The sequence below is a fragment of the Squalius cephalus genome (genome assembly GCF_949319135.1).
Source record: "Squalius cephalus genome assembly, chromosome: 14".
NCBI classification, from domain to species: Eukaryota; Metazoa; Chordata; class Actinopteri; order Cypriniformes; family Leuciscidae; genus Squalius; species Squalius cephalus.
In genome coordinates this window covers 87852-114293 of record NC_137135.1, presented here as the reverse complement: position 1 = coordinate 114293, position 26442 = coordinate 87852, and the positions used below count along the sequence as shown (strand labels likewise).

At 41.7% G+C, this 26442-nt stretch overlaps 1 protein-coding gene across 1 annotated transcript in view; it reads right to left on the bottom strand.

Moving 5' to 3' along the window:
* LOC307171189 (stonustoxin subunit beta-like) overlaps nt 1–26442 on the bottom strand; it is a 173509-nt gene that overhangs the window by 87485 nt on the left and 59582 nt on the right. Inside the window, exons 2-3 of the mRNA XM_079892669.1 lie at nt 12378–12490; nt 12179–12266 (exon numbers count right to left, since the gene is read on the bottom strand). Coding sequence (XP_079748795.1) covers nt 12179–12266; nt 12378–12467 — 178 coding nt within the window. The 5' untranslated portion in view covers nt 12468–12490. The remainder of the gene's footprint in view (nt 1–12178; nt 12267–12377; nt 12491–26442) is intronic.

Here is a 26442-nt window from a genome sequence, read left to right as displayed (position 1 = left end):
AACCTTTTCATGTGGATGTAGGTCTCTCCAAACGTCTATCATGCCTAGCTCTTTCATTATTTTTTTAGTATGTAGTGCCTCTGATTGTATCTTTTTCGTCTTAGATGAGGAGTCCAGTGAAGGATGCAAGTGAATATTCCAGTCCCCACCGCATATCACCACCCCAGACATTTCCATACATAATAAGTCAAAAACTTTCTTAGTAAATTGCTTACTATGTCCAGGAGGTCTATAAATATTCACCAATGTAACCTCCTTATGATCAATGAAACCTTTTACTAAAATGTATCGTCCATCAGCATCTGTAACCTGTGAGGTAAACTGAAAATTTACATGATTTGAAATGAGTATTGAATCTCCCCTTGCATTGTCATGTTTAAAAGAAGAATAGTACGAATTTGTAAACCATTTTTTAAGTTTTTCGTGCTCGGTATCTGAAAGGTGCGTTTCTTGCCAAAATATGCTATTTTATCTTGCTTTTCTCTCTTCATTTTAGCTATGACTTTTTTTACAGGGTTGTGCAAGCCATTTACATTAGGTGTAATAAAGTTATATTTCTGTTTAGTCATTTTATTTTTTAGGAAACGTTATTATTACTGAACAGCTTGAATGGCTAAGAAAAAAAGTATAAAATGTCGGTCTATCTAAAACAAAACAAAGAACAAATGAACAAGAACAAAAACGACTTCCAAAGGTGAAGTGCCATGATCACTTCTAAGCTGAAAGCGGAATCCTCTGAAACAAAAGGAGTCCCTCTCAATGCGAGTCGTATCCTCTGACTTAAATCAGAGCAGCTCGCGTGGTAGACAAAAACAAACGCGCATTTCCCGACGGCAGGGTCCAGATTACACTTAGAGTTAAGGAAAGCAGTTAAGAAAAATCTCACCGGTGAACAGCATGGTATTGACCTTAACTAGTGGCGTCTACGCTGCGGCGAAATTCTTTTAATTTTTCTTGGATGTCTTTGATCCTCTCCCGTTGACGTTGCGAGGTACCCGCATTTTGCCACGTAGATTTTACCACCCTTGGTCCAGAAGGATCCTTGTATTTAGCCACTTGATTGAAAGTTTCGGCATTAATCACTCCTCTTCCCTTCAGGTCGTTCGCGGCTTCTTGCAGACCTCTGTAAATCACTGGACCAGTTTGGAAATGAACACGGAGTCGTGCTGGGTGTAGCGTCTGGCAGCGAAGGTTTTTTTTTCTTTAAGAGCTCTTCTAATGGGGGCATAGGCCTTCCTCTTTGCCAAAATGTCACTGGTGTAGTCTTGTTCAAAAAAAATGTGCTTCCCTTTGTATTGAATAATTTTCTTCTTCCAAGCAGATTGAAGCACTCGTTCTTTGATTTGAAACTCAAGAAAGCATAGGACGATTGATCTCAGGTTAGCCCCATGAGGAGGTTTGGCAGCTAGTGAGCAATGACACCTTTGTATTCCGAGGGGGGTGTCGGGGAGAGCTAGCTCTGCTTTGATAAATCTCTCCACAAAACCCGTTATATCGTCTCCTTCGGCCTCTTCTTCTATGCCGTGGATCCGTAAATTGTTTCTACGGGAGCGTGCCTCTAAATCTTCAAGCCGTGTCTGGAGTTGTTCCTGTAGTTCAAGTGAGTGGGATAGCATATCTCTTGCATCCGTGCTAAAGGCCTCCATTTCAGTGATTCTATCCTCAGTCGCCTCCACTCTAGTCGTTATATCTTTTATGTCGGTCTCAATAGCGCTCAATTTGATGTTCATTTCTCCTCTAAAATCACCAAGCTCCCTTTTGAGTTGCCCCGTTGCTTCGCTGAGCTCTTTAGAGATGTCCGTGTGTATTTGTTTTATTTCGGCAATGATGCTAACCTTCATAGCCTCCATGTTATCGGCGCACTGTATAGCCAGTGGGGTTTTTGCAAATATTATCAGTGATCATTGTCCAATTGCCTGTATAAGAAACACTAGACTCAAATATCCAGACCCTCGTATTATCTGTAAGAGAAATTTTAAACACTTCTCACAGCAAGCTTTTAACTTACATTTGTATCACTCTGAGCTTTTATCCACTACCAGTATTCTGGACTCATTTAGCCCTTGCTCATTTTCTCGTATTTTTAACCATATTTCAGACAAGCATGCCCCTTTTAAGAATTATCGTTTAAAAAATCGTAAAAATTCTTGGTTCTCTCCAGAATTATCTAATCTTTTCCGGCTAAAGAATCAGGCTTGGTCATCTGCAAGGAAAACAGATATCCCAGCTGATTGGCTCATATTCAGACAATTGAGAAATAAATGTACTGCAGCTGTAAAAAAGGCAAAATCGAACTACTTCATCAGTGCTATGACTGATTCTGCTGGTGATCCTGTTAAATTCTGGAAAACCGTTAACTCACTTAAACGGGGAAATTCTGTCGTTTCTCTGCCGAAGCAAATTACTTTAGATGCCGGTATTTTAAGCGAGAACATTGATATATGTGATGCTTTTAACAATCATTTTATTTCTGCAGAGTATTTATTTGAACAAAAATGTGGCCAATATGACCTTGGCCAGCTAACCCTCTGGGGTCTAAGGTGTTTTTGGGGCCCTTAGGATGTTTTGACATGCCCTGACATTTGTGCTTTTTTCAGTTATTTATAAACATGATAATGGCAAAGGTGTAAATTCACTCTATATAGCACAAACAGGGCTACCATAATATGTGAGCAACCTGCATGTATATGTTTGTATTTTTAAGAGAATAATGTTTATGTGTGGTTATTAAAAATAAATAAAAAATTGCTGAAATAAGGCCACAAAACACATACTACATATGTGTCAATAAGACTTTTGACTAATGGATGTTGTTGCTTCGAGTTCTGGCTTCAAAATTATGTGAAAATAGTCTTGCTTTATCGTTCACATTAAAACAATACATTCATTTAAATTGTGTAAGACAGGTTTTGCTTGGAAAGCCAATATGCGAGGGGGGCGTGAACGAGAAGTGGTTTACACCTGAGAATACAATGCCCCACCCACTCTGCATAATGAGTCATTCATTCAAGTGTGACACTGAGCCACAATGCAAGGACAAAAGATATATTTAGAAGAAGACTTATATTGACCATTTAAGATTTTGCTTACATCTATCTTGTAAATCTTTTTAGGCCATTAATATATGATCATTTGCAGAATACATGTTTTTGTTTTTGATTATACCCCACTTTACATGTGATTTTCATTATACTGAACGGTACTGAACCTGCATGTTATATGTGATGACTGTATACTTTCTGTTTCAATGTACTTAGAGGGCTGGTATGTGAGGAGATATGGAGAGCTAAATGTTGGTATGAATGTGAAGTATTATGTGTTATACAATGTAACCTGTTGTCTGTATTTGTATTTGTCTTTGTGTTTGTTTTAAGGACCCCCTCGAAAACGAGATGGTGCATCTCAAGGGGTTATCCTTCAAATAAATTTCAAATAAATTTCAAATTTCAAATATAGATTTGAATGTCATCAGCATAACAATGGAAACTAATTCCAAGTTTCCTTATAATATTTCCAAGTGGCATCATATATATTGAGAATAACAGAGGGCCTAACACAGATCCCTGCGGCACTCCATAGTTTACTGGAGTTATGATCGATTTTTCCCCATTTAAATAGACAAAATGGTAGCGGTCAGATAGGTATGATCTGAACCAGCTTAATGCTTGTCCTTGAACACCAGTATAATTTTGTAGTCGATCTAAGAGTATTGTGTGATCTATAGTATCGAACGCAGCACTAAGATCAAGTAAAACTAGTATTGAGATACAGCCTTGGTCAGAAGCTAAGAGTAAATCATTTGTGATTTTAACAAGCGCAGTTTCAGTGCTATGGTGCGGCCTGAATCCAGACTGAAACTTTTCATAGATGTCATTTTCTTGCAAGAAAGAGCCCAGTTGGGCGGACACAACGTTTTCTAGTATTTTAGACATAAATGGAAGATTTGAAATGGGTCTATAATTTGCTAGATTATGTGGGTCTAATTGTGGTTTCTTAATGAGAGGTTTTATAACTGCCAGTTTAAATGTTCTTGGAACATAACCTAACGATAAAGACGAGTTAATAATATTGAGGAGAGGCTCTTCCACTATATGTAACACTTCTTTCAGTAGTTTAGTGGGTATAGGATCTAATAAACATGTTGTTGATTTAGATGAAGTGATACGTTTTTGTAACTCTTTTTGTTCTATAGTTGTAAAGCACTGTAATTGTTCTTGCGGGGTGATAATTGAGGCTGAATTATAAGGCGCGATTGAAGATTGAACGTTTACAATTGTGGTTCTGATGTTTTCTATTTTCTCAGTGAAGAACTTCATGAAATCATTACTACTAAACTGTAATGGGATATTTTGTTCAGGTGACACTTGTTTATTTGTTAGTCTAGCCACGGTGTTAAATAAAAACCTAGGATTGTTTTGGTTATTTTCTATTAGTTTGCGGAGGTGCTCAGCCCTGGCTGCTTTTAGGGCCTTTTTATAACGTGACATACTGTCCTTCCAAGCGATTCTAAAGACCTCCAAATTAGTTTGTTTCCATTTACGCTCTAAATTACAGGATTCTCTCTTTAAAACATGCGTAGTATTGTTGTACCATGGTGCTTTACTTTTCTCTCTGACCTTTTTTAATCTAATGGGTGCAACAATATCCAATTTTCCAGAGAGAATGGTGCTCATAGTGCTAGTTAATTCCTCTAGTTCATCTGTTTGTTTGGGTTCACTGAGCAGCAGAGACAGATCCGATAAGCAATTTGAAAAATTATCTATGGTGGATGGAAGTATTGTTCTGCCAGGTCGATAACGCGGCGCAGCATGATATATTTTTTTTTTTTTTTTTTTTTTTTTACAGGGGTACATATATTACAGGGGTACGTAATGTGCAAGTTACCATGTAATGGTCAGTGACATCGTCACTTTGTGGAATGATATCTATATCGGTTGGATCGGTTCCATGTGATATAATTAAATCGAGTGTATGATTAAAACGATGAGTTGGTCCGGTAACGTTTTGCTTAACCCCAAAGGAGTTTAATAAATCTGTAAACGCAGCCCCTAACGCATCATTTTGATTATCTACGTGTATGTTAAAATCTCCAACAATTAATGCTTTATCGACATTGACTAATAGGTCTGAGAGAAAATCTGCAAACTCTTTTAGGAAATCAGCGTAAGGCCCAGGTGGTCTATATACGGTAGCCAAGGCTAGAGATAATAGGGATGTTTTCCTAACATCTAAGAGCGTAACATTTAGTACAAGTACTTCAAACGAAATAAACTTATAACCCGTTTTCTGAGTAACATTTAGAAAATCTCTATAGATTGTTGCAACACCGCCGCCACGGCCAATCAGACGGGGCTCATGCTTATAGGAGTATCCTGATGGAGTAGACTCATTTAGACCGAAATAATCATTTGGTTTAACCCTCTGGGGTCTAAGGTGTTTTTGGGGTCCTTGAGATGTTCTGACATGCCCTGACATTTTTGCTTTTTTCAGTTGCTTATAAACATATTAATGGCAAAAAAAAATTACACACTATTTAGCACAAACAGGACTACCATGAAATGTGAGCAACAAGAATGTACATGTCTGCATTTTTGAGAGAATAATGTTTATGCGTGGTTATTGAAAAAACTAAAAACTAAAGTTTCTGAAATAAGGCCATAAAACACATTCTAAATATGTGCCAATAAGACTTTTGTCTAATGGATGTCCTCACCTAGTGTTTTTTCTTCAAACTGATGTGAAAATCACCCTGCCTTATCATTCACATAACACAATACATTGATTTGAATTTTGCAAAGCACTTTCTGTTTGGAAAGGCCATATGCGGAGTGGGCGTCAACGGTCATGTATATGTAGTAGTTCACACCTGAGGAGACAATGGGGCTTGCATACTTAATTAGCCATTCATTCAGGTGAGTCACTGAGCCACAAGAATGCAAGAGCAACAGTTGGAAGCATCTCAATTCTTTTTTATTTTTCCTCATATTGTGCTTGCAATTTGGCCTATAATATCCAAGGAAAACATGTCTAGTAATTGTGCAGTTAATTCTCATACTGTATTTTCAGTTTTGGAATATTTATGCTCTCCCCAAATTTGTCACTAATAAAACACAATAAAAGTTATTTAAAGAAAAGGCTTATATTTACCTTTTAATAGTTTGTTTACATCTACCTTATAAATATATTTTTTTATTAAAAAGGTTACAATTACAACAACAATTCAAGTGTAATCTTTCTTTGTAAAAACTAAAGTATACATTTTATCATACATATTTCAAAGTTAAGGATTTGATTGATTATTTGATAACTTTATTTTTGACAAAACATATTATATTTAACATAAGCAAATATTGGCAAACAAAAGCTTATTTGAGGTGGCAGATATTTTACATTAAAAATGTATAATCTATCCAAAACTAATCAACGAAATGTTGTCTTTCATATGTCTGTAACATAGGTCTTTCATTTTTATTATAAGAAATATAAATGTTAATTTGCAGTTTAAATCCAGGAAATTTGTTAATGAAAAAAATATTAAAATTAAGATACAATTGATACAAAACGAAATTCGTTTTAAAGAAAGGATTTGTACTTTCTGTTTTGAGGTCTCTGTGAAAGTTTGAAAGTCTTTTAGTGCTTTTTTTAGAGCGCTCACGTCCATAATGGAGAACTGTCACGTAATATTGTTTTTTCCTCATAAATGCGAACACGAAAAATAAAAGACAAAAGACTTTTAAGTAAAACTTACTCCGAAATTGTGTTCTCGGCGGAATTCGCTCTTCAATATGCTGCCGTTCGTCCTCTGAGTTACAATCTTCCTCTGAGGAAAAGGTGCATTCTTCCTCGCTGTCCAGAATCATCTGAAGGGCATCTTTATTACCGGAGAAGCGTTTCATACTCAAATCGCGATGAACTATCAGTAAGTCTGATGAAGAAACTTTTTATGGCATTGATCGGGGGGCGTATGCGATGCATACTAGATCATCTAACGATTTACATGTGAATCGCGCAGGGGGCGGGGCGGCCGCCACTGATTATAGAGATAATGAAGCAGAAGGAAAAACGGTACCTCTCCTTGCTTTCAAACGGATTACATGAGTTGAAAACATTTGTTTTTTATATAAATTACTTCATTTAAAAGAGGAGATTTCAAGCTTCATAAAGACATATCTTACGTGCCTGTGTGAGAAGTATTCGCTGAGTTATGATTCATTTTCGGACGCGTTTCAGAATGGACTACACGGACAGAGAGAAGGCAGAACTCGCTTCGTGTTTATTTTTCTTTATTTGTCGAAAAGCACAACACTATGTTTTTATTGTGAGTATACACAAAAATAATACACATTTAACAGAATCGATTGATGTATGAAACTTGTTTTGTAAAATCAAAGTCAAAAGAGTATTTTGGGTCTCAATTCAACTCATAAGGAAAAAAGCGAGCAGATCACGCCGGCGTGATCTCCGACCTCTGAGGGTTAAGCCAGGTTTCAGTAAGGCAAAGTACATCTAAGCTATTATCTGTGACTATTTAATTTACAATAACTGCCTTAGGTGTGAGTGATCTAATGTTTAGAAGACCTAGCTTTAGAAATTGTTTTTGTTTACTTATAGCAACATTTTCTGTTTTAATAACAATTATATTTTTCCTAGATCCTGCAGTAGATGTATTATTTGATCTCACTAAACGAGGAATAGACACAGTTTCTTTGCAATGTTCAAAACTAGTATTTATATCAGTTAAATTGGTTCCGCAGAGAATATGATTTGGACTTTTGGTTACTAGTCAAAAAGTATTTAACATTTTGGAGATGTTATCCGACAGAAGATCCGCTCCGAATCTGCTTGGGTGTAAGCCATCAGCACGGAAAAGCCTAGGACGCTCCCAAAACAGATTCCAATTATTTACAAAGAGCAGTTTCTGCTCATTGCACCATGACATTAACCATTCATTTAGCGCGAATAATCTACTAAACTTTTCATGTCCTAGTCGGTACGTGGGAAGCGGTCCTGACACAATGATCGTTGTTTCAGGCGATGTGCTACGTACCGTATCGATCAGATTTCTGAAGTCTTTCTTCAGAACCTCCATTTGGCGCAGCCTGATGTCGTTCACTCCCGCGTGCAGGACCACAGTTCCGACGCGCTCGTCACCGTTCAGAATATCGGGAACGCGAGCAGTGATTACAGAAACACGAGCACCAGGAAAGCAGTGACTGTGCACCTTATTTTTACCTAACGTTGCGTGTACGTGCCGGACGATGGATGATCACAGCATCGCGTTCTGTTTCGCGAAGAGGGGAGAAGCGGTTTTGGGTGGATATCTCGAAAACCGGGAGGGTTGGAGAGAGTCTTTGTCTAGACCTGACTCGCGTCTTCCACTGTGGAACCATCCAGGCTTCGGGGTGGCGTGTTGGAGCCGGAGTGAACGAGACCATGGCTGATCGCGACCTCGGCGCTCGGGACTGATGCTGAGAGACGCACAGAGTAGACGAGGTCGGAGTCAGCGGGTTAGTAACATTAATCACTGATTTGTGTGCATCGGCGCGTGATGTTTCAAGAGCTAAACGCCGGTCGATCAGCTCGGCCTGTCCCACTAAAAGGTCGTGGATCTGTTTCTCGACAGCTTCCAGCTCAGACTGCAGTGCGTGCAGCTCAAATGTGTCCTCACCTGCACCAAAAGGTAGACTACTTACATCTGATATATTCGCCATTTTAACAGATGGACAGTAAGTTAGCAACGACGCTGTCAGTGAGTGTCGTTGTGTGTCTTGGATATAATCCGTTTTTTAGTGGTACGGGTGTAGAGTAGACGCACGATAGGTGAAAAAAAATGTTTATAAGTGAGTGTGGAGAAGACAACGCGTCTGATCCACAGACGTAACCTCTAAGAGTATCCAGTGTTGGATCACTAATAGGCTTGAGACGCGCCAAGGCTGCAAAGCCAACTCAGTGTTACAAATATGTTAGAACTATCACTTCTGATACTAAAAATTGCTTTATTTATAACATTCCTGATCAGTTTCATCTCCTCAGCATCCCGGATAGCTTCGATTAGAAGAACTCGATATTGGTCATACACTGTTCGTTCACTGGCCAGAGGAGAACTGGCCCAGACTGAGCTTGGGTTCTCCCAAAGATTTTTTTATCCATTCTGCCACCTGATGGAGTTTGTTTCCTTGCCACTGTCGCCATTTTTAACCTTTGTTGCCATTGGCTGGGTTTGCTTAGTTGGGGACATTATATTTAACATTTAATTTAATATTCAACAATAACATATATAATCAATATATATATATATATATTAGGGATGCAACAATACAGTTAGCCCACGGTTCAATACATGATCGGTTTTTTAACCACGGTTTTCGGTTCGGTTCGGTTCTGATGGCTTGACACATAATAGTGTTTTTTTGTTATTGTGTGCTTAGGCAATAGGAACAATAAGGTTAGGGAGAAAAAAATAAAAACCATTTATTGCAATACTCCTTTATTTAACTTAAAAGCTAAGCAAAGTCCACTAGTTCTTAGTGTATTGTATAATATACAATTAACACTGACATCTCTTTACCTCAGAGCGTCCGTTAACTGAATGAATTGACAATAGGCTATCGCCTGAAAATCCGATAACATCAGCAATTTTCATTCAAGCAGCTGATTTCTGTGAATGAATGTAAAACTAAATGTATATTGCAGCAAAGGGGGAAGTCAGTATACATTAACGACGATTTGAGACAAATAAATGTACATTTAATGTAAAACTATATAGATGGCGCTCTGTGGCGCGGCAGGATTTTGAACATGGTCCTGAGCCGTTGCTGGGCGCCACGGACAGACGCCGAAAGGCGCCGACGGTGTGTGTAGCGCTACGTGTACACTCATAGAGAATAATGTGACGTGGCGCTGAGCGTCCGATGTGCGACCCCTTTAAATTGACCATTTCAAATAAACATATTTGTGCCTTCAGACAGTGATATTGCTGTGTTTCCGTTTGAGTAGGCTACACGTGTAAAACAATGCTTGCACACAGTTATTTTTATTGTTTACCGTTTTTTCTTCCTCGGCACTATACTCAACGGCAAAACCGAAATGTCCCCACACCACGGATTTGAAAGACGCCGGCGCTTCCTCGTACTGTAGCCTCACTTCACCGCCGCTCGCCATGTTAAAGTGTGGAATGATGGTTAAGCGCCCCCTAAATTTAGAGCATAGTGATTGAAAATTCACTCGCGGGGAATTTCCTTATCAGCTTGTAGACTTACAGGCACACACAAACAGTCAATTCGGAGAGAAATGAAACGCACATAAATTATTTAAACGTAAAACCGAAAAAACCGCAATTCACAAGCGCGTATTGAACCGTGGATGTCGTACCGAACGGTTCAATATTATATTGAGAATTGTGGCATCCCTAATATATATATATATATATATATATATATATATATATATATATATATATATAAAAAACTAAAATAACTTTTTTTTAAATCAGAAATGAAACATCACTGAACTTAAGCTCCTTTTATCTCTGTAAAGCTGCTTTGAAACAATCAGTATTGTAAAAAGCGCTAAATAAATAAATGTGACTTGACTTGACTTTACTTGACTTATGGTGGCTCTACTATTTGCATTGCTCAAAAGAGTAGGAGATCTGCAGGCCCTGTCAGTAGCTTCCTCCTGCTTATACTTTGACCCAGGTATGATCAGAGGTATTTTGCACACCTCCTGTGACCGGCTGCCCCATTGTACTTCCCTTCGCCGCATGAATTTCCGTAGCAATACATCAATTGCCGTAGAGGCTGCATCTACTATATCCAGTCCAGGCTCTAAAGATTTATGTTGGGCCAGTGGCGTATATTCTCCCTGTTTTTTGCAAGTTGGAGTAATGAGCATTATGAAAGGTTGGGTCATGCCGTATCGGGTCCCGGAGAAGGGTCTTTATTATTGGTCGTGAATCTGTCGGCCAAGGTGTGCGGCAGGGTTAGTTTTTGTTGTAGCAATTCACACCTTCAAAACACACCTCCTTTCTGCATGCCCATTGCTCTGACCTGCAGCTACCCCTGTCTTGTTTTCTGGTCTTCTTTAGTAACACAGTCACCAAGCAGTGCCTTTCCCATTGGATTATAGATGCTATCACTCTGTCCTATCCCTCTCCGCACACATCCCTCAGGATTTACAGTCTGGACTTGGGTTCAACCCCAGGGTCGCAGGTCCTTCAGGGTTTACCTCAACGATGCACTGGAGCCGCTGAGCTCCTAGCCCCGCCCCTACTGTCAATGACGCACTGGAGCCACCGAGCTCCTGGCCCCGCCCCTACTGTCGATGACACACTGGAGCCGCTGAGCTCCTGGCACCGCCCCTACTGTCGATGACGCACTGGAGCCACTGAGCTCCTGGCCCTGCCCCTACTGTCGATGACGCACTGGAGCCGCTGAGCTCCTGGCCCCGCCCCTACTGTCGATGACGCACTGGAGCCGCTGAGCTCCTGGCCCCGCCCCTACTGTCGATGACGCACTGGAGCCACTGAGGCTGCCCCTCTCCCCTATCAGTTTGCGAGTTACTGTCAGTACTATTTACTACAGCCTACAGTTTGCTAGCTAGCTATGCCTTCATCACGGAAATGCGTATTACCTGGATGCAATCACTTACAAAACAGATCAGTGTCCTTATTTAAATTTCCGAACAACAATCATATCAACAAGATGTGGATTAAATTTGTGAAGAGCCACCTTGATGGAGAGCTGAGGATCACCGCCAAAACCCGCCTCTGTAGTGATCAATTTACACAGGATAGTTTTATGAACTTTCGTCAGAGACAACTGGGATTCACTTATAATCCACTGTTACTGGTGAATGGGGCCGAACCGACTATCTCCCGGCTCGGCCTTCATCCTCCCGTCACGCCGACAACTGGTGCCATGATCGGCAGTGCGTGCCCGCGAGTCAACTTTCCCGCGAGTGGCCGTGGTTTCAGCGCAGCCAACAGCGTTTGAGAGCAGAGACCACTGCTCATTTTTTCAAGATTTTGATAGCTTATTTTATTTACTTGGCTACATTTTTTATCATTCAAATTTGGCTGGGTGGCTACATACGTAATTTTTCCTTCAAATGATATGGAATCTGTCCAGTGATATTTTTGATAGCACATTCACATTTTGTAACAACATATCAATCTTACCTGGATGTTCTTCGTCTGCTAAGAAATGGTGTCCTCTGGTGTCTCTATTTAAAATCTGAAGTTCATCAGGTTTGGGTTGTAACACTTCCTATTTTTGAAGGAATGGTTCATAAAATAAAAACTTCCATAAAGATTTTTTTATACTTAATCTCACTAAATACATCTGGTTACACTTGCAAATTTGAGGGAGTAAACTTACCTGTGCATTCACCGCAGCTAGGGTTGCCAACCATAGATATGTACAGTAGATGCAGCTCGGCTGATTCAGGTATGTCAAAACTGCCGCCATCTTGGAATGGTCAACCAGGAGACCTGTTTGAATGTGAAGGAGATGCCTGTCAAGACCATGTCTTGTTTAGTTTCATGGTCATATTCTGCTTAGTTTTCCCAGTCACCATTTGTTCTCGTTCTTTGTTTGTTGTTTCTTAAGTGTTCCTTTCTAATTATTTATAGTTATAGGCTGCCTGCATTTTTCTTATAAAATATTATTATTTTGATTACTATATTATATTTATTCTTAAATACTGTATTTTTATAATAACGAAATAGTGTTATTACTATAGTTATAATAATGTGTTTTATTTAGTACTACTACTAATATTAATCATATTAATTATTATTAGTCATACTGATTTATAAGCACAATTTTTTGGGGGTAAATTGTGCAACCCTACAAGTAGACACAACAAACCTGATGTTCTTTATCTTTTTTTGTTAAATCACAATTTTAAGCAGAATTTAACCAGATCCCCCCTAAATTGTGCAGACCTAGTTGCTCCTGATTTCAGCATGTTCACAGTTGGTTTTCTGTTTTTTTACAGGGACCACGTCACTGACGAGTCCTGCTGACTCAAACTTTCACACGAATCTCTTTAAACTGTTTTCTCTGATTGAGTCAAGTCATATTTTTATAACACATTTAAAAACAACAGAAGTTGACCCAAAGTACTTTACAGATCAAGCAAGAATAAAAAAATAAAAAAAACATTTAAATAGAACATCATACATTCTATCAGCTTCAAAAACCCATTTCATGTTCTATTCGAAAGCCAAATAAAACAGATATGTTTTTAAAAAAGACTTAAAAATGGCTAGCAATGAAGATGACCTCTGTGGTGGATTTTTAATAAATAAATTAGTAAACTGTATATTAAACTAACCATGTTTCTAACATCTAACCTTATTTCTATTTTTAGGCCAAACATGATAACACTTTGAAACACAATGTACTAAAACGTTCTGTCCTGTGTTTTTGAATGTTGTATGTTGTGTTGCCATGCCTCTTTTACTTTGGTTGTGCGATTGTAAAAATAACAAATTTGGGAAATGAAACTAGACAGGTGATATGCTTAAACCTTGTGATTAACAATGAAGTAATCATTAAAACAAAGTTTGCTTTACCTAGTAACAGAAGGGTTTTTCTATGAAAACCAATCAAATTGAGGGGAAATTATATAATGCAGCATGATATTTTTGCCATACCTCCTTATTCTATAAAAACTGTTGTATTTTTTTTGCTGGTGGGATTCTCATTGGAATTTGTCTTAGATCCTCCAGCCTTGCTTCTTCTTGGGGGAGATTCTCCAAGAAATGGTCGAGAGATCCTCCGGCCATGATTAAAGCATTTAAGGGACATTTACTGAAGTCTGTTTGTCGATTATTCCTGCGAAGGAAGTAAGCTAGTTAGGGGAACAGGTATTAGCATCCACCGACGTCGATGTGTAGACGTGCTAGAGTATAGGATTAGACTCAGCCGGCGTCGATGTGTAGACGCACTAGAATATAGGATTAGACTCAGCTGATGTCGATGTGTAGATGCGCTAGGATATAAGATTAGACTCAGCCGCCGTCGATGTGTAGACGCACTAGGGTATAGGGTTAGACTCAGCCGACGTCGATGTGTAGATGCGCTAGGATATAGGATAAGACTCAGCCGGCGTCGATGTGTAGACGCGTTAGATATAGGATTAGACTCAGCCGACATCGATGTGTAGATGCACTAGGGTTAACACTCAGCCGACGTCGATGTGTAGACGCACTAGGGTATAGGATTAGACTCAGCCGACATCAATGTGTAGACGAACTAGAGTATAGGATTAGCACCCAGCCGACGTCGATGTGTAGACGCGCTAGGGCAGGGCTTTTCAATTGGCGGCCCGCCAATCATCTCCGTGCGGCCCGACGGCACCAACCTCCCTCCTCCTCTTTTCCTGGCGGTGTGGCTAATTCAGTTTGATACTTGCTCCGATTGACCTGAGAAACGTTTTACGTGCGAATATTTCAGCAGTTATTATATGTGTCCCGAATTTATGTCGACTGAACCGATAGGCTACCAATCATTCGTGAATGAATCATTCTTTTGGTTCGATTCTAAATGCGCTTGCATAACGGTTTTTCATTCGGACCGCTCCGTCACTGAATCATCTGAAGCGGTTTCTCGGTCAGTACAGTATAACAACAAATAGCGATGTTTTCGTGTTTTCAACACGGCCCAGCACAGAGTTGCGTTTACTCCCGGTCCCGGACACTATATTAAACAGCGTTGCGACAACCAGTGGGAAGCGTTTCAGTTCGACAGAAACCTTGCATAACTGCCTAGCCTCCATCAACAATTGGATGGCAGACAATTTTTTGCAGCTAAACCAAGATAAAACTGAGGTGCTGATTTTTGCCCCTGACAACATTTTTCCCAAGATTAAACTGGCCATTGGGGCTCTATCACCCTCAGAATGTAATGCTGTGCGAAACCTAGGTGTCATTTTTGATAGATCTATGTGTTTTAACAGTCATGTTAAATCTGTGGTTCATTCCTGTTTTTTCCATCTCAGGAATATCGCTAAAATCAGATCTGTAGTTTCTAATAATGAGATGGAGATGCTTGTTCATGCTTTTATTTCATCTCGTCTTGACTACTGCAATGTACTGTACACTTGTTTAAACAAATCCTCCATGGACAAATTGCAAGTAGTTCAGAATGCTGCTGCTAGACTTTTAACAAAGACCAAAAGAAGATCTCACATTAAACCTATACTCAAGGCTCTTCACTGGCTTCCAGTTAGTTTTAGAGTGCAATTTAAAATTTTAACCATTACTTTTAGAGCCTTGCATAATCAAGCTCCGGCGTATATCCAGGATATACTTCATGCCTACACTTCAGGCCGTTCTTTGAGGTCTTCGGGTCAAGATCTTTTAACTGTTCCTAGAACACGTTTAAAAACGAGAGGTGATCGCGCTTTCTGCGTGGTGGCTCCAAGGCTCTGGAACGCTCTTCCATTAGACTTGAGAGCTTCGGACTCTGTAGAAATTTTTAAAAAGCACCTAAAGACACCTTTTTAGACAAGCTTTTAACTAGTTTTATGTTTTCTTTTTTATTGTGGCACATATACTGTATATGTGTAATTTTGTATTGTATGTGCATTTATGTTATGTGTATATTTTTAACTCTGTGAAGCACTTTGTGACTCCATTGTCTGTGAAAAGTGCTATAGAAATAAAGCTTACTTACTTACTTACTTACTTACCTTTCTGTTACAAAACCACAAATCACTCGATGATTTAACTAGTATTAAATCGGATGAAACAGCCTCAACGTTCCCAACAAGACTGATGAGGAAAGCAGGAGAAACATTGTGGCATGAATGAAATTAGAAGACTTTAAATCCCTTAATCACCCTTACAAACATTTACCATGAATGTACTGTGGTAATTTACCATTGTTGGGCAGAAATGTGCAATATTTATATTGAATACTATGTAGTAATAAATAAATATAGTAAATATATATATACTATAATATTATATAGTTTAATAGTAAATATAGTGATTTATATTGCATTAGTTTTATTAGGTGGGTAGAGGAATATATAATTAATGCTTGTTATGAAATGATGTCAGTTTCTTTGTAAAGGTGCGTATTGAACTTGTGTTTAGGCATTTTTTATACAGTGGGAGCGAATAGCCTGTGGTTAACAAGTCTCATTGTCAGAATATTTTCATTTAAGCATAACAATTATAAATAAAATTATTATTATTTCTCACCAACAGCTATAAGTTTGTATAAATAATTTATTTGTTCCAAGGAAAATAGTTGTACACAGCTGTAAATTATCAAGTTTTTTATTTATTATGGTTTTATATATTTGCATACTGTTGGGTACCACATTTCCAAGTAAATAACACACTTTTTTAGGGTTGCTTTAACTTATTTATTGAAACTGTTATGTTTCAATAAATAAGCTAAACCCCCAAACCAACCCACCGGCCCACCTCAACTTTTCGATTTGATAATGCGGCCCTCGAATGAAACTAATTGAATAGCCCTGCGCTAGGGTATAGGGTTAGACTCAGCCAACATCGATGTGTAGACACGCTAGACTAGAGTATAGGATTAGACTCAGCCGACGTTGATGTGTAGATGCGCTAGATATAGGAATAGACTCAGTTGATGTCGATGTGTAGATACGCTAAATATAGGAATAGACTCAGTTTATGTCGATGTGTAGATACGCTAGGATATAGGATTAGACTCAGCCGACGTTGATGTGTAGATGCACTAGGGTATAGGATTAGCACCCAGCCGACGTCGATGTGTAGACACGCTAGAGTATAGGGTTAGACTCAGCCGACATCGATGTGTAGACGCGCTAGAGTATAGGGTAAGACTCTGCCGACATCGATGTGTAGACGCGCTAGAGTATAGGGTTAGACTCAGCCGACGTCGATGTGTAGATGCGCTAGGATTAGACTCAGCCGGTGTCGATGTGTAGACGCGCTAGATATAGGGTTAGACTCAGCCGGCGTCGATGTGTAGACGCGCTAGATAGATGTGTAGATGCGCTAGAGTATAGGGTTAGACTCAGCCGACGTCGATGTGTAGATGCGCTAGGATTAGACTCAGTCGACGTCGATGTGTAGATGCGCTAGAGTATAGGGTTAGACTCAGCCGACGTCGATGTGTAGATGCGCTAGGATTAGACTCAGTCGACGTCGATGTGTAGATGCGCTAAGATATAGGATTAGACTCAGCCGGCGTCGATGTGTAGACGCGCTATATAAAGGATTAGACTCAGCTGATGTCGATGCGTAGATGCGCTAGGATATAGGATTAGACTCAGCCGACGTCGATGTGTAGACGCGCTAGGGTATAGGGTTAGACTCAGCCGACGTTGATGTGTAGACACACTAGGGTATAGGGTTAGACTCAGCCGACATCGATGTGTAGATGCGCTAGAGTATAGGGTTAGACTCAGCCGACATCGATGTGTAGACGCGCTAGAGTATAGGATTAGACTCAGCTGACGTCGATGTGTAGATGCGCTAGGATATAAGATTAGACTCAGCCGCCGTCGATGTGTAGACGCACTAGGGTATAGGGTTAGACTCAGCCGACGTCGATGTGTAGATGCGCTAGGATATAGGATAAGACTCAGCCGGCGTCGATGTGTAGACGCGTTAGATATAGGATTAGACTCAGCCGACATTGATGTGTAGATGCACTAGGGTTAACACTTAGCCGACGTCGATGTGTAGACGCACTAGAGTATAGGATTAGCACCCAGCCGACGTCGATGTGTAGACGCACTAGAGTATAGGGTTAGACTCAGCCGACGTCGATGTGTAGACGCACTAGAATATAGGGTTAGACTCAGCCGACGTCGATGTGTAGACGCACTAGAGTATAGGCTTAGACTCAGCCGACGTCGATGTGTAGACGCGCTAGTTTGCTTCCCTATTTAGTCTTCCAGTGTTTGCAGTCCTGTGCTAGTTCGTTGTTTTATGTTTCCCTTGTGTTTCCAGTAATACCAGATGTCTGTCTTGTTTTCCCCTACGGGGTGTTTTTGTTGTAGTTTTGTTTTTGATTATGTCCTTCTTTAAATCCTCACTTCACTATTTACCATCCCGTGACACTATCAAACTAGCTACAAATTACTATTGCTTACCTCCGGTTTGTGTTGTAAAATGGATAAACCATATTACCCACGTCTTTCAAGCCACCTGTTATGTAGCTACACCCTGCGTCTTTTATTAATTTGTTAAACAGTGTTCATGTTACACAAGCTGTTTTTGAAATAAAGCTGTTTTTAATTTTCATTGGTGACTGATTATAGCAGTGTTCGGACATATTATAGACTGTTAATACTTTTAATTATAAGTCTATGTTTTTAGACAATTTTCAATGAGGAGTAAGCTTCTATGTAATCTTGTATTATCCTCTCAGAATGTTAGTAATGCGGTGCTGCTCTATGAAATTAGTGCGTGGCAAATTAATTATAATAGCCTATCAATTTTATAATAAAAAGTAGGCCTTCCCTAATAATAACAATAATAAAATACATAAATTGGAAATGCTAAATCCTCTTGATATTGATAGCTGATGCTTGTTTTGACAATATCTCTGGATACACAATATCATGGTCTATTGGCGCAACCCGGCACAGGGGTTTATCGCACATATTTCACACGTATAGTGTGAGCAGTCAAGTCACAGCTCGATGATCAGACCGTATAGTGTGAGCACATAAATCGCGATCTTTGGTTTTACATCGCATGAGATCTACTCGTTCAGTTTGAGTAGGTAACCTTGCTGAAATCGCACAGTGTATGCCTGCTTTAAAGGAGTAGTTAATGTGATGGATTTGAATGAATCAACTTTAGGTAATCAACTAACATTTGTTTTTCTTGCAGGAACAACATTCATATGCTTTTAATGTGTCCAAACTATTTGGGGAAAACTTGTGACTTTGAGTGTATGTGTGTATAAATAACAGAAAAGGGAAGTGAAACTAGACAAATGACTAGTTCTCAAAACCTTGTGATAAGTAATCACAAAATCAGAGTTTGCTTGTGCCAGTGACAGAGGAAAAAGGTGGGGCTTTTGAACCAATTGAACCAATCATTTTGAAGGTGACATGTTAGTTGTCAGGTTTCAGACAAGAAGCAAACAGGAAGGTAAGTATATAATGTAATTTATTCAGCAGAATGGATCGGTTCCAGAGATAACGGTGAGTAAGCAGATTATAGACAGTTTATGATGACTTAGCTGTAGAATAACAATGTCTCTCTTACAGGTGATGATGACTAGGATCAGAAGTGTACAGCAGCAGGCTGAAGAAGGTCGGGGATTCAGGTAAGTGTCAGGATACGAGAGGTGATTCTGTGTGTCCATGTAGAGACGTCTGTTGACGAGACCAGACCAGGAGTGAAGGGAGAGTGCTGAATATATAGGGCTTGTTAACGAGGGAGTGCAGGTGATGATGATGGCTGATAGAGTGCAGGTGTGCCAAGGAGGATGATGGGAAGTGTAGTGCACACACAGATGAGGAAGAAGACGGCGAATGTGACATTACTCCCCCCTCCCGCTAGGCGCGAACCACGCCGTAGAAGGCAGAACACGGGAGGGGGGGTGGGTATCCTGAAGTCTGTGACCGGAGGGTGGACAGGGAGATGACAGACAAGAGACTCCAGGATGGTATCGCTGACCCCGGCGGCGCAGGACGAGGAGGAGACCATGGCGAAGCAGGCTGAGGAGGTGGCCATGGCGAAGCAGGCTGAGGAGGTGGCCATGGCGAAGCATGCATAGCAGGAGTTCCAGGGATCCCCAACTGAGCCGGAGGGACCCTGAGCTGAGGCGACACCACAGGTCTGGAGGGCCAAGGCGGATCTGCAGGCTGATGGGACCGAGGCGGAGAAGGGGCTCTGGAAGCCCGTGGCGTAACCAGTGCGAGGGAGGACGACTGAGGAGCAGGAGGGAAGACGGAACCCGGTAGAGCAGAAGGGATGCAGGTCAGAGGCGCAGCCGGCAGCACGGAGTCCCAAGGTGGAACCAGGGTGACGGCTGACCAATGCGAGGAAGGAAGGAGGAGTGAGCCTGGTGGAGCTATAGGGCTGATAAGACCCGGCAGAGGTGAGGGCACAATGAGCCGAAGAGAAGCTGCAGGGTCGGAGGACCAAGGTGGAGTCAGAGGTTCAGGGGACTGAGGCTAGGACAGGGGATCCACTGACCAGGGCGATGCTGAGGCCTGGAGTCCCAGAGGCGGCTCCACAGCAACACTGGCGGGTAGCTGTGGATGGGCAGCAGGGTCGACAGGGCTCAGTAGAGGCAAAACAGTAGAGCATGAAGACACCAACAGCGGAGGTGGGAGAGGGAGGCTGGGTGGGATCAGCGATGAGAGCCTTGTGCTGGGCAGCGATGAGGGCTCTGTGCTGGGCAGCGATGAGGGCTCTGTGCTGGGCGGGACCAGCAATGAAGGCTCTGTGCTGGACAGGACCAGCGATGAAGGCTCTGTGCTGGACGGGACCAGTGAAGAAGGCTTTGGGCTGGACGAGACCAGCGATGAAGGCTTTGGGCTGGACGGGACCAGCGGCGAAGAGGGCTCAGTGCTGGATGGGACCAGCAGCGAAGAGGGCTCAGTGCTGGACAGGACCAGCGACGAAGGCTCTGTGCTGAACGGGACCAGCGGTGAAGGCTCTGTGCTGGACGGGACCAGCGGTGAAGGCTCTGGGCTGGACGGGATTAGCGGTGAAGGCTCTGGGCTGGACGGGACCAGCGGTGAAGAGGGCTCTGAGCTGGATGGAACCAGCGGTGAAGAGGGATCTGAGCTGGACAGGACCAGCGATGAAGAGGGCGTTGTGCTGGACGGGTCCAGCGGCGAAGAGGGCACTGAGCTGGATGGGACCAGCGGCGAAGGAAGCTCTGAAAAAAGGTCAATTAAGTCCTTCTCATCCGGACTCTGGCTGAGGACAGGAACAGGAGACACTGGCCAGCAGCCATATCACCCTGTAGCCCAAGACTGGTTGTCCACTGAAGCTAAGCAGGGCTGAGCCTGGTTAGTACCTGGATGGGAGACCTCCTGAGAAAAACCAGGTTGCTGCTGGAAGTGGTCTTAGTGAGGCCAGCAGGGGGTGCTCACCCTGTGGTCTGTGTGAGTCCTAATGCCCCAGTGTAGTGACGGGGACACTATACTGCCAAAAGAGCACCGTCCTTCGGATGAGACGTTAAACCGAGGTCCAGACTCTCTGTGGTCATTAAAAATCCAAGGATGTCCTTCGAAAAAGAGTAGGGGTGTAACCCCGGCATCCTGGCCAAATTTGCCCCTTGGCCCCTGTCCATCATGGCCTCCTAATCATCCCCATATACTGATTGGCTTCATCACTGTCTCCTCTCCACCAGTAAGCTGGTGTGTGGTGGGCGTTCTGGCGCAATATGGCTGCCGTCGCATCATCCAAGTGGATGCTGCACATTGGTGGTGGTTGAGGAGATTCCCCCATCTATGTAAAGCGCTTTGAGGTCTCAGAAAAAGCGCTATATAAATGTAACGAATTATTATTATCATTATTACTGGGCGGACAGTCTCTGGCTTGGCGGGCACGACGCTGTCAGTCACAGGCGTGGCGGGCATGATGCTCACAGTCTCAGGGGCGGCGGGCACGACGCATACTGCCTTGGTCTCGGCAGCTCTAGCGTGACGTGCGGGCTCGGCTGGACTGGCGTTAAGTGCAGGCTCGGCTGGACTGACGTGAAGTGCAGGCTCGGCTGGACTATGGATGAGGATGGATGGCGTGGCGAAGATGGCTGGAGACGGTGGCGTTCCGGACCCGAACTGGAATGCCGGCTCGGCAGGAACCAACCGGATGATGAACGGGGCTGCGTCGAATAATGAAAGCTGACTCGTTCTGGAATCAAAAGGATTCTGCATCTTGGTCTGGTCTTCTGTCAGGTTTCAGACAAGAAGCAAACAGGAAGGTAAGTATATAATGTAATTTATTCAGCAGAATGAATCGGTTCCAGAGATAACGGTGAGTAAGCAGATTATAGACAGTTTATGATGACTTAGCTGTAGAATAACAATGTCTCTCTTGCAGGTGATGATGACTAGGATCAGAAGCGTACAGCAGCAGGCTGAAGAAGGTCAGGGATTCAGGTAAGTTTCAGGAAACGAGAGGTGAGTCTGTGTGTCCATGTAGAGACGTGTGTTGACGAGACCAGACCAGGAGTGAAGGGAGAGTGTTGAATATATAGGGATTGTTAACGAGGGAGTGCAGCTGATGATGATGATGGCTGATAGAGTGCATGTGTGCCAAGGAGGATGATGGGAAGTGTAGTGCACACACAGATGAGGAAGAAGACGGTGAATGTGACATTAGTCTTATTTGTTTTCTCAATTCTATAAAAAATGTTGTATCTGTGTTTTACGGTGGGATTCTCAATGGAATTTGTCTGAGATCCTCCGGCCTTGCTTCTTGGGAGAGATTCCCTGATAACTTCTCGGGAAGATCTCCTGGCTGTGATTAAAGCATTTAAAGGACATTTGCAGGTCTGTTTGTCGATTTATTCCTGCGCAGGAAGCTAGTTCATGAAGGAAGCTAGTTTAGAGGAACAAGTTAGTTAGGTGACTATTATTGAACGGGGATGTTGATTTGTAGACGAGATCCAGGGGACGTCGATTTGTAGACGAGACCCAGATAGACTAAACGTCGACAGTAGACGTTCAGGGATGTCGATTAGTAGACGAGACCCAGATAGTTAGGTTTAGGGAAAAATCTACCACATTTTGGCGAGCCAGCCAGGAGTCCTTGGAATCTCCCTCTGTCGGATGGATGGAACGAGGAACCACGTTGTCTTCATTCTGCAGACTGCAGAACCCTGTTCGACAGAGGGACCATTCCAGACGGGCTAAAAGGACTTAAAGTATTAAGGTAGGTAGGATGACAGACTTGACATTTTTCCTTTAAAATGCTTCTAAATTAATTAAAAGGTTTAATTAAAAATGGGCTTTTCTGTTAAGTAAAATTTTGAAGAAAACTGGTAATCAGATTTAAAAGGTTTTAAAAAATGTGTTTACCTTTGCTAATAAGAGCATTGATTATGGTTAAATTCAACCAAATTGGTATATGTTGAGTATTTTATTTGTTGTTCTGTTTGAGAGTGCGCCCAGAAAGCTGTTAATGAAACTTTGTTCTGCAAATAGCAACTAGTCATGCTGGAAACCAGATTTGGGAGGGAAAATACCCCGAGATGCTATAGTACTGCAACTTGCTTTTTGTTTGAATGAGACTTTAATTCTGATTGAATATAAAGAAAGATAAAGAGAAATGAGCAGAGATGTATAGTAACGAAGTAGAACTACTTTACTGCTGTACTTAAGTACTAAAAGGCTGTATCTGTATTTTACTAGAGTATTCTTTTTTTCTCCTACTTCCACTTTTACTTCAGTACATATTTTCGACGAGTGTAATACATTTTTTATGTGCTGCATCGTTACTCGTTACAATTATAAAAATGTTACATCTCACTCCAGTCTAAACTGATGAACGAATGCTGACGAATCCTGTTGACAAATGCGCATGCGTCGCGTCTGAACGCGTTGTTGTCTTTGGAAATCCATCCATTTGATTTATAATTCTTGATATTTCTCTTTAAACTCACAACAAACATTTTCTACTTTTCCTCACTGAGAAGCACTGCTGCTCAAACCTCATAGTTACAACGCGGACTGTTGAGCAGACGCGTCTCAAGCCTATTAGTGATCCAACAGCGGATACTCTTATAGGTTACTTCTGTGGATCACGGCTGAACGGCTTCTCCACACTCACTTACAAACATTTTTTCGCCTATCGTGCGTCTACTCTACACCCGTACCACTAAAAAACGTATTATATCCAAGACTTCAGTCATAAATTAGTATTAATATTGATAGCATCACTGGTAGCGTCGTTGCTAACTTACTGTCCATCTGTTAAAATGACGAATATATCAGATGTAAGTAGTCTACCTTTTGGTGCAGGTGAGGACACATTTGAGCTGCACGCACTGCAGTCTGAGCTGGAAGCTGTTGAGAAACAGATCCACAACCTTTTAGTGAGACAAGCCGAGCTGAGAGACCGGCATTTAGCTCTTGAAACATCACGCGCCGATGCACACAAATCAGTGATTAACGTTACTAACCCGCTGACTCCGACCTCGTCTACTCCGTGTGTCTCTCAGCATCGGTCCCGAGCGCCAAGGTCGCGATCAGCCATGGTCTCGTTCACTCCGGCTCCAACACGCCACCACGAAGCCTGGATGGTTCCACAGCGGAAGACGCGAGTCAGGTCTAGACCAAGACTCTCTCCGACCCTCCCGGTTTTCGAGATATCCACCCAAAACCGTTTCTCCCCTCTTCGCGAAACAGAACGTGATGCTGTGATCATCGGCGATTCCATCATTCGGCACGTACACGCTACGTTAGGTAAAAGTAAGGTGCACAGTCACTGCTTTCCTGGTGCTCGTGTTTCTGAAATCGCTGCTCACGTTCCCGAGATTCTGAACGGAGACGAGCGCGTCAGAACTGTGGTCTTGCACGCGGGAGTGAACGACATCAGGCTGCGCCAGACGGAGGTTCTGAAGAAAGACTTCAGGAATCTGATCGATACGGTACGCAGCACATCGCCCGAAACAACGATCCTTGTGTCAGGACCGCTTCCCACGTACCGACTAGGACTTGAAAAGTTTAGTAGATTATTCGCGCTAAATGAATGGTTAATGTTTCTAAAGCTAGGTCTTCTAAACATGAGATCACTCACACCTAAGGCAGTTATTGTAAATGAAATAGTCACAGATAATAGCTTAGATGTACTTTGCCTTACTGAAACCTGGCTTAAACCAAATGATTATTTCGGTCTAAATGAGTCTACTCCATCAGGATACTCCTATAAGCATGAGCCCCGTCTGATTGGTCGTGGCGGTGGTGTTGCAACAATCTATAGAGATATTCTTTCTTTTTTTTTTTTTACTTAAATTTTTTGAACTTTTAGAACAAAACAATAACAATATTAACATGACTGGGTTTTACATCATTGTTAATTACTTTGCTTGTACAGTGACCATTTTTTCCATTTCCTTTCCAATTGTGGTTCTTGTAGTCTCAGTATGTATGTCATTTTCTCCATTAGGAATATGTCCTCAATTGTAGTTATCCATTGCTCCTTTGATGGCACCGTAGCTTTCCCCCATTTCCTTGTGATAGATTTTTTTGCTGCTATCAACATTATTTTTACCAAATATTCATCACATTTATGAATAGTACCATCACAAAAATTACACAAATATAAAACCTCAGGTTTCAAAAGGATTGTATATCCCAAGACTTGGCACATGACATTACAAGTATTTTCCCAAAACTCTAGAAGTTTCGGACACTTCCAAAAAATGTGTGAATGGTCAACATCTGTCTCCCCACATTCTCTGCAACATATCTGTTGCCTCTGTAATTGTTTACTTTTTAATTTGGGTGTAATAAAAAGTCTTATCTGGTTTTTCCAGGCAAACTCCCTCCATGTCCGCGAGCCGGTTGTTGTATGATGTAATTTTCACATGTCTAGCCAATCCATATCATCAATTTCTATGTTAAATAATTTTTCCCATTTTAATTTCACTTTTTGAGTTGTGTGTTTATCGTTGTTTATTAAGGCTTTATATAATGCAGAAATGATCCTAATACTACTGTCTTTGTAAGCTTTTGCCATTATTTGAACAACACCGCTCTCGCTCTAGCCTGGCTGATCGATTGCTCCTGTCTGCCTCGCTGCCTGCTGTGAGTTTGTTTGCTTCGGTGCTGTAAGCTCCGTCTTAGCCTCGTATTTCTTTGTTTTGAACCATCATTTACTACAATTTGTAGTTGTTTATACTAAATACAGCTTACTGCTTACCCAACATCTCAGATTAACCTGACATCGATAGCTTCCGTTACTACTAGCACAACACGCTAGTAATTCGCTACTGCTAGCTGTTAACGCGCCACCCGTGCGCTCAGCTATTTTTCTTTATTTATTTATTTTGTCTCGCGCGCCCGCGCCTTTGAGTTCATAAAAAGCTCAGGTGAGTAAGAATCAGTCAACAAACACGGTGAGTAATGTCTTGTCCTGTTATTGTCACCTGCACTTCATGTCACATGTTTAGCATAGCCTTCTCTGCTGGCAATATAGGATTTATATGTGATAAATGCATGGAGTCAGTTAGGCTAACAGAGAAGATTTCAGAACTAGAGGTACGCATCCAAACTTTTATTGAGGATGGTAAGAGTGCTAGAGCTTTAGATACTGCTTTGGATGCGCCTAGCTTAGTGGACTCTTTACATGGTGCGGTTCCAGCTGAAGTAGTGCCTGAGCAGCCAGGCAAATGGGTGACAGTGAGGAATCGCTCTAGTCGTGGTTCAAAAAACCACTCTTCCGTTCCGATTTCCATAGCAAATCGATTTGCCCCTCTCAGTGAAACACCCACTGAGAGT